Source organism: Notolepis coatsorum (assembly GCF_963971535.1).
Source record: "Notolepis coatsorum genome assembly, chromosome: 13".
Taxonomy (NCBI): domain Eukaryota; kingdom Metazoa; phylum Chordata; class Actinopteri; order Aulopiformes; family Paralepididae; genus Notolepis; species Notolepis coatsorum.
The window spans coordinates 62,186,804-62,196,831 of record NC_140177.1 but is presented as its reverse complement, the minus strand read 5'-3'; the positions used below and the strand labels follow the sequence as shown (position 1 = coordinate 62,196,831).

Below are 10,028 nucleotides of genomic sequence, written 5' to 3'. Positions count from 1 at the left end.
ACACACATAGCTGTATGCATACAGAGATCAAATGTTTTTAGCATACAGTGGAAAAAAGTCTCTTAAAAATGGAGATGTGATGGATCGACATTAACTGCTTTTTTGAGTTAATCAAAAGTGTGAAACGTCAGTCTAAAGTAGGCATCTGATCCAACATATACATATCCGAAAAAACTGGGATAAATGTATGCTTAGAGACGAAGTGACTGTAATAGCCGCGAATATCAGAATATTAAACAAATTTTACAGAAACTGAAGCAGGAAGGTATCACACTTGAGACAAGAGGAGTGAACTACACATACCTTATATAAGGCTAATGACTGTACTTACCTGCACATAATTGCCTTACATCTGATTAGTACTACACTCAGTATAGTATAACTTGTATATTTTGTACCCAGTTTAATCACCGGTACATTGTATATTGCTGTTGCACTTTACTGCTACATTTGCACTCTGGTTGGAATGTATTGTCGTTGTGCTGTACTTGTGCTGTATAATGTATAATGACAATACATTTGAATCTAATCTAATTCAATCTGATAATGACTCGTCGGGGCGAGGTAGTCTGAGACATCATAAGAAAAACGGATTAATGTTACAACGATCATGTCTGGAATTCAGTTCACACCTGCTCATGCACGCCCCCGCTACTGTAGCGATACAAAACGCCGAATAGCATCAACTCCTCGACCTCCATAGGGGCCGACTGGGTACCGAAGTGCGTGTGTGGAGGAGGAGGAGGCGGCGTGTTGCAGGAACCAACCGCACTGAGGCACCTAGCTCCTCATCTGGCACACAGTCAGTCACAGATCGTACTGGTGCTTCTCTGCAGGAGGGTTACGTTCAAAACAAAAAACCTGTTACACTGCTAACGCTGTGGCTGTCTCCAAACTAATTAATCCCGGGCTTTAGTGTCAATTACGTGCGTCTTGAGTTGATGAGGAGTTGAGGACATTGCGGCAATGGCGAAGGACAAGGCCGAAAACCGAACGCTCCAATATCAGCAAACTTTGGTGAGTTTCGAATGAGCCCAAAGACCGTATTCAGTCCCGCCGTCAGTAGCCGTCATGCCTAACGTTATAGTGTAAGTGGCCACGGAGAGGGTTTAAAAGTGTGTCTGGCTAATAAAGTCATAGGGAAGCGCTTGTTAACGCAAATACATCATGGGCTACACCTGCTGGATGTGTGTCTCTGCTGTATAGCAGAGGTGCATGAATATAAAATAGCAGTCGATTGAGAAACATTTTTCATTCCAGAGCTAAGTCTCTCTCTCTCCCTCTCTCTCTCTTTCCCTCTGTGTTCCTTGGTATTCTATAGAATATAATTCAAAATGGTAGGCTATTAATAGGCTGGGGAGCTCTCGTGAACTGCAGGTTGATAATGCGTTGGGTCGTGGCTCAACGTGCCATTCAGTTGAGTATAGCGGCCGCATGAAATATTTATATCCTCTCCATTCATTACCATTGGTCCACAGGTGGCGCATCTCCCACAGACCGTTCGGTCCTCTCTACCCCGCACTCATCAATACTCCTCCCAATCATCGATTTTAACTAATCGAATAGATGCATTTGTTCCACTTGAATCTACTGGAATCAGAATTCTTCTCATGTCCTACAATGTATAACCGATAGAATGATGCTATCTCCCCCTCTTGCATATTTTGTCCATCTCGTGCCCCTCTTTTATTCCTCCATTCTCTCCCTCCCTCCCTCCCTCCCCTATATCTCCCCTCCTCTTCCCCTCTTTCTCCCTCTCTCTCCCTCCCTCCATCCCCCCCCTTCTCTCTCTATCCCCCTCTCCCCCCCTCTCTCTCTCTCTCTCTCCCTCTCTCTCTCCCTCTCTCCTCTCTCTACTCATGGACTAAAAGTGTTTCTGAATATTAATTGACTCATGCACCAGTTTCTCACCACTCACGTCACAGTAGGGTTGACAGTGAAACCCTGGAGCAGTTGTCACAGACATTATATTATACTATAATCAGAGAGAGAGAGAAAGAAAGAGACAGACATACAGTAAATCTATATATAGATAGATAGGTAGATGGATGAAAAAAACATTCTGATATGTGTGTGTGTGCGCTGCAGTGTGAATGACACATAATATGTGTGTATGTGTGCATGCAGTCTCTTGTGTCTGCTGTGCACCTGTGGGAGAAAGTCGGGAGTCGGGACTCAAGCTTTATATGCTTGAAAGGTGTCAAGTGCAACACACTGCCAAGTTGCATGTGTGCATGTGTGTGTGTGTGTGTGTGTGTGTGTGTGTGCGTGCATGCGCACCAGTACATGCATGTGTGTGTGATCTATCTGCCTGTCTCCTATGTCCATCTGTCAGTGCCCAGCTGTGCGTGCATGTGTGCGTATTCATATGTGTGTGTATTTTCTGTTCTTATCAGTGTGAAGATGGATGTATTCTGTGTCTCAATCAATAGATCGAGGCAGATCAATAGTAATGTAAAATGGCGTCCTGAGCATGTTGTTGGCCTCCGTCTCTCCTCCTCTGACCACAGCTTAGATCAATGGCTTATTTGTCCGTTATCCACAAAGAGATACCAGGCCACATGCATGTCTGTGTGCGTTCTCAGTCTCTCATGCCTGTGTGTGTGCTGTGGTATAATTGTGGTATAATATAATGTTCTCATGTAAATATATTCCCCTCCCCTGTATCCCCTACCTGTGCCCCCCCCCCCTCTCTGTGGAATAAATATATTCCCCTCCCCTGTATCCCCTACCTGTGCCCCCCCCCCCTCTCTGTGGAATAAGACATTCCCCTCCCCTCTCCCCAAACCTGTATCCCCCCCCCCATTTGACCTATCAAATGGGACCACCCCCCCCCCTTGTTTAACTATATAGGGCTCCTCCCGACCACAATCCAGGTCTTCTTACCTGGGTCATTTCAGCTGATCACCTGGGGGAAGCCCTCAGCCATTCTCTCTATGTATTCTATCTGTTTGGTTAATAAACCTTGTTATTATCCAAACCTCGGTTGACTGAGAACATTCTTCATCAGGATATCCACAAATATCCCACAATTGGCGTCTACGAACTTGTGACGGACTCTTGCGTCCTACCGGCGTGCTGTATTGTTTCAGCTATACAGAGAAAAGTGAGTATAATAGATGGTCGACCAAAAATGTATGGCAAGGAATTAAAACCTTCCCGCTTTTCTCTGTGCCAGGTGAATATTACAGAATGTTGTCAAATATTGAGATCATGGCTGAGAAGAATAATGTGCATTAATATATCTGATCTGTATTGAGAATCGTACCAGGGAAACGCGTGTACCTGGGTCCTTATCAGCACAGATGTTCTGAGAGGATGGGTTGTCAGTGCTATTCCCGGATTTGAGCTGTTGCCAAACCGAAAGTTAGGGCACAATACAGGTTGTTGGATTGCTAACCCAAGTCTAGCTGATGCAGACTAAAATATAGGCAACAAGGCAAGAAACGTGGGCTTATTAGATGTGATATCCTTGAAAACGCTACTCTGTTAAAAACGTTCTGTGATTCCTTTGCAAAGAGGCGGGAAGTTAGGACCGAGAAGCTGATGGAATCATAATTAGAAATTACCAGAGTAGCGTCATAATATTCATTGTTTCAACCTCAAACTAAGCCCACAATCTCTTCCATTCCTGAAAACGATGTATTCGGATTAAATTAACCAATTGATCATACAGATAAGCGGGAAGCTGATTACGCGATGTCCCGGTGTAGTACGCCATACTACACTAAACGGGACATTAGTCGCGAGTTGAAGAGACCGAGAGTATGATTAAACGGTATATTCACATTATATCGCTGGTAAATTTCGAAGTCAGGTTCGGTCGTTATGACTTTAATAACGATGTATAGGGACAAGGGATAAATGCCTTGTCGCAGCAGATTGCTGGTCGACTAAACGAACAGCGATCCAATACAGTCAGATATACACACACGTTAACTTATATGTATTAATGTTTGTTTGTCTGTTTAAAGTCTCGTTTGTATGCGCACAGTATGCCGACTGATATCGCGCCGAGTATTGAGAGACGAGTACCGTTATACAGAGAATAACATTGAGATGCAATTCACGCAACAAACTAGGATAGTAATTTCCGGAACCAACAAAACCGGCCCACGGGAACGACCATTTGAGAAGTATAGTTTTATCGTTTCTATTTGTATTATGGGAATAACATTGGGATACAACTCGCGCGACATGTAACGTCCGGTTGGAAATTATATTTTATCGTTTCAGTTTGTTTACGTTTTCACATATGCACAGGCGTGTTCATTCGGTAACAAAACGCTGGTTTAGGTAAATTCCAGGCTATTGAGAGCTCGCGGAACTAGTACTGCAGGATTGCAAAGCGTTATTTCCGAGGCGAATGGGAACGCACAAACGTCGCTTGGAGCGATGACGTCACGCTATGCGCGCCGTGGAGTTATGGTTTTGTTGTGAGCCTATCCATAGGCGAACGTAAAGTTTAATATGCCCGAGGGCGAGGGTATATGAAATCCACGTATAGTATATGTTAACTCTTTCAGTGCCACGCCTGGTTTTCCGTTTTACCGCTTGAATGCCACCATCGGCGCCAATGTTAACGTTAATATCGCCTAATCTATGTTTTAAATTATGGCTATGTGTCTAATCTGCCCATCGCATTATCAAAGACTATTTTCCAGTCAGTGCTGTGAAGACAGATTGTTTTTTTATCGCGTCGTTTCCATTTCAGAGCAGTTAGAAAAGCCCCTGTTTTGATATAAAAAACAGCTCATTCTGGAGCATTCTATGAAAATCGTCTTTTAGTGAACGTTGATATTCGTCGGCCTTTTTATGAATCGTTTTCAAATAAACGCTAGACGATCAATATTATACGTGCACGCACGCACATTACGGCCGCGCACTGATAATCGCCCCGTTGATTTCCTCTCGGACTTTTACAGTGAAACCGAAAGAAGACATTTCACAAAACAGCTTATAACTTCATCAAACTTACTCCGATTATCCTACCACTGATAACACAGAGTCCTTACCTGACATCAGATGGTATCCAACTGGTATATTCCAATTCCTGATCACCATTCGAAAAAATCGATAAGTGTATGGATCCAACGCGACACAGTAGATCTCTATGATCCGCGGGGATCTGAGGCTCCAGAATGAACTGTGGTAACCCCGGCTGGATCAGTGAACTGGAAAATGTGGAGTACCGGATTTTTTTCCCCATTCATTTTCATTGAGTCCATTCCAAAATCACTTATGTCATCTGGGAGACGACAGGGGGCGCTTTTTTCCACAGTGATCGTCGGCGCCCCTCGGCTATACTCGGGTAGGCTCGGGTGATGCAATAATTTTTCAGATCGCAAAAAAAAAAAAAAAATCCGAGAAATCTCGTGAGTGGCTAGCAACCACCTATAAAAAAACACGAGAAATCTCGTGAGTGGCACTGAAAGAGTTAATTGTATGTGTAAATACACGCTACAAGGGGGTAATATAATATGGTCATTCAATAACTGAACTGAACTGTGAGGATCCAACGTGAACACGGCAGCTTTTTCCGGTAAGTATGAAATCCTAATGTAGCTGCATGACATAACTATCTTCTCATTCGCAGTGAATTATAGCTATCCCATATCGCTTGAGTGATTGGTTTTCATTACTGTACACGTTATAAGTCACATAAAGCTAATTGCAATGTCTGTTTCAGAATTATAATGCATCTGTGGGCGTACCGGTCATACTGACCAATACGGGGAGATAAACAAACACTTCCGGTTTCCGGTATATGGCAGTACAGGAATTGTAGTCCACATAAACAACGTTAGATTAGACGTTATAAGCTTTTAATGTTGAAAACTTGGGCACAAACAACATAGATTATGTTTAAAAGTAAGATGTTTAGGTTAACAAGCAGGTTATATTCACTTGAGTTAATGTGTTTATCTAAAGAACCAATGAAAGATAACTAGCCCTTTCCATTGTAAGACATTTTTAAACATGATTCAAAATGTGTGGTTCCACATTCTTATGGTGCTTGTGTACAAAATAAGCGATATGATTGATAAATGATAACACTATATCATTACATCCTAGGATGGGATGGATGAGAACTAGCTGATGTTTTTTGTTAAGCTCACAGACAATCAAGGAGAACCCACTCAGATGGTCTTAGAGGAGTGGGAAATTAACATGTTTTTTGTGTTTACAGGAGAGGCAGACTGAGTTAACTCTAAATTGAATTACAAAGCAGTGTTTAAACACTCACTCAAACCAGCTGAGGACGATGTGGAGTTGAAAGACAATGCAAATAGCCAGAGAGGACTCTGACCAGACGCAACTTAGTATCTCCACTATACTTAGTATAGTAGGAAGTATCGCTTTAGATGCAGATTTTCTCTTTGTTACCACAAGACTCAACCGAAGATGGTGTGGAGTTGAGAGACAATCGATTGACCATTTTAAAACAAATCTGCATCCAAACACCCACATGTAAATTTCTTTTACAGGAACGCCAACGATAACAAACGCTATTCAGAGTGGGCACTTGAAACCCACAGGGTATGGCGTGAGGGAGACAAAGCAATGCAAATGCCTGCACTCTGACCACAGGCTTGGTGGACTCACCTAACAATGGATAACAACAGAGAACCACTTATTCAACATGAATCAGAGACAAATGATGAATTTGCAGTCATGAAAGTCTACCTAATTCCCATACTAACAAAATAACTAACCAGTGTTTTCATCATCTATTTTCAAGAAGGCACACGAATTAGAGATATAATTTCTGAATGAAACCAGACAAAGTAGAAGTGCCCGAGATGAAAGATTAATGATGAAAACAACTTCACTTGAAATCTCCTCCTTCTATTCTCTGCTTATAACCAATAACATGCATGACTATTCTTTTAACAAACTAATAAATTTCCATGACTGCAAAATATCAACCACCAAAATTGGAGCACAATTATCTAAATGTACAAGGTATACACATACATTGATCATTTAGCTGACACTTTTATCCAAAGCGACTCACAGATTCTGCGCGACAAGACATCAGGAAGAGCACAACTCTATCAGCTGAGTAACAATGGTCATCAAAGTGTTGAGTGCTACAGTGTAGGTTAGTTTATTAGGACAAATGCATGACAGTAAGGTTAGCTAGGGTTAGATTATTTGTATCAGTTGAAAGCAAGATAATCATTTACACAATGATTATCAAAATGCACAAGGTATATTAGAGGTAATTAAATTAATGCTACTTAAGAGTAGACGAGAAAATGAATGGATGTATTTCATGCAAAAATTAACTGGCTGCCTAGAATTTATGTTTTCCCCATGCTAAATTATGACGAGCCACACTGAGACGTGAAGAACAACCGAGAAGTCATGGCGAGGTAAGTATCTTGAAGAAGCACACCATCATACGCGGCCTGAGGTAAGGTCAACTTCAATTTAACATCACAGACTATGAAGACAAAGAGCTATTTTATCTGATTCAAGACTTTGGCCATTCATTTACAATTTTATTTAAAGCCTAATGCTGTAAGATCTAGTTAGATACAAGATCTGATAAGATTGTAGTGAATGTGACCTTCTTGACATAAGGAATCACTGCTAATGCAATCGGCTTGCATTTCCTATTTTCAATTAAGTGATTTTATTTACAATGAATTGAATTAATCCCAAAATGATTTTCCTCTTTAGCAGAAAGGCGTTGAATCATTTATATGAGGAGGTTTTCTAAGGCAATTTTATCATCCTCAGATCATATTGGTGAGAGGACACGACAAGTGAGAAGGAGTGAGACGACGCGTGACCTGAACCACGAACGACGGCAGGACCAGGCAGAGAGGAACACAACCCAGCGACCTGAGCGACCCACGACAGCATAGGACCACCCAGGAACGCCATCCCCAAGGAAGTGGAGCAGAAGACCACGAAGGACACCGCCAAGGAGCTGCAGACACAACCAGGACGACGACAGCAACCGTGGGAGAGCGCCATCCAACCCAGCCCACACAACACAGACGTCCCCAAGGAAAGGGAATATAGACAGGAAGGACGACATGCGGCCTCACCCCTCTGGTACCACGATGAAGTAGAGCGGGGGGACCAACCACCACACAGCACGTGCAAGACCACCCTACAGCCATGTCTCTAGGCCTGATGAAGGCCAAGCGTGAGCACAGTGGCAGATATGTGATGGTAGAGGAGAACAACACAGGCTCCAGGAAAAGAGTCTGCAAGGCCACTATAGTTGACCGCCCCACTGCTACAGGTGACCCTTGACAGGAAATGAACGGCGACCAGTGAATGTTCCCGACTGCATCGTCAAGAAGAGACATCATCGTCAACCTGTGGACCAAGAGACTTCTGAACACACATTGTCCACAATGTTATGTATTTATTAAAATTGTATGTGTTACTGTTTGGCCCTGCCACACGACAGACAGAGAACAGATGGTCAACAGCGAAGCAACATCTGTTGGATTCATGCCTTCACAAGCAGGAAATGTTTCACAGAGTTCATATGTATCCGGAAAATTATTGACTAGGAATATGATGAAATACAACCAATAAGATTGCAATAACCAATTTATAATAACAATAAGGAATGATCACAATTGTATTGTTAACAAGACAGAACCAGTTGGTTTATTCCAAGACACCAAGTTTGTTTTGACCATTGATAGTATACACCACAGCAAAATACTAGAACAATGCATAACGATTATCATAATCACCTTTTATATCAGTTTTTTATACAAACCACTAGATTAACGGTTTTAAATGTTTTTGTACACATTAGCCACTAAGTTAATGCTTATGTGTAAATCCTATTCCTAATAATTATGCACACGATTTTGTGTTTTCACCCTGTGCACTCTGACCACACAGAGACAGTGCATGTATTTAATTGGTTTATTACTATGCCTGTATGTACAACCATGACATTAGCTCCCCTGAGTCACGACATGAACGACTGAAGGTATGCCAAGATATGTGCACAGCTATAGCCTCTAATGATTATGTTAATTATTGTTTGATATCAGAGTTGAGGACCACTCATTGATATAGGTATTTTGAGCGATTAATAAAAGAAAAGGGTGATATCTATTCCCACATCTCTGATATCAAAATAACACAGACCGCAGTCCAGTCGATCATGTCATGAATCATGTATGTAAATAATTCTATTTTAAACTGTTATGCCAACCAACAGATCACATTGGCCAAAATTTTCATTATTTTAATTGTTTTCTATTTTATTCATTATCTAATAACCGATGGATTACATCGGTCCCATTCTTTTACCATACCTATTCACTTTTACCTGTTCCAAACAACCCTGGTATATTATACATTAATCTCACCCACATTATAATAGAGAAAAGTGAGTATTGTGGTATAATTGTGGTATAATATAATGTTCTCATGTAAATATATTCCCCTCCCCTGTATCCCCTACCTGTGCCCCCCCCCTCTCTGTGGAATAAATATATTCCCCTCCCCTGTATCCCCTACCTGTGCCCCCCCCCCTCTCTGTGGAATAAGACATTCCCCTCCCCTCTCCCCAAACCTGTATCCCCCCCCCATTTGACCTATCAAATGGGACCACACCCCCCCCTTGTTTAACTATATAGGGCTCCTCCCAACCACAATCCAGGTCTTCTTACCTGGGTCATTTCAGCTGATCACCTGGGGGAAGCCCTCAGCCATTCTCTCTATGTATTCTATCTGTTTGGTTAATAAACCTTGTTATTATCCAAACCTCGGGAGAACATTCTTCATCAGGATATCCACAAATATCCCACAGTGCCCTTGTGTCTTGATACTCTGATAGTATCAAGCAGCACAGTACTATTCATTATAAACACCTTACTTCAGCTGGGCGTATTTCTGCCTCAGGGAAGATTGATTGACAGATGTCTCGTACACTACTCAAGGTGTTTACCAGGCAAGTGAACAGGGCTGTGGCAGGCTTGTGCAGTTGAAACCGCACATTGTTGTGATCTTAAATTGGATCCTGTGGTTGACAAAGA

At 42.1% G+C, this 10,028-nt stretch overlaps 1 protein-coding gene across 1 annotated transcript in view; it reads left to right on the top strand.

Annotated features, from left to right (window-relative positions):
• Positions 1-966: 966 nt before the first annotated feature.
• The window catches only part of clcn2a (chloride channel, voltage-sensitive 2a), a gene marked incomplete at both ends in the record, with an annotated part of 204,996 nt that continues 195,934 nt past the window's right edge, over positions 967-10,028 (top strand). Inside the window, one exon of the mRNA XM_084327681.1 lies at positions 967-1,017. Within this exon, the coding sequence (XP_084183807.1) occupies positions 967-1,017 (51 nt within the window). The remainder of the gene's footprint in view (positions 1,018-10,028) is intronic.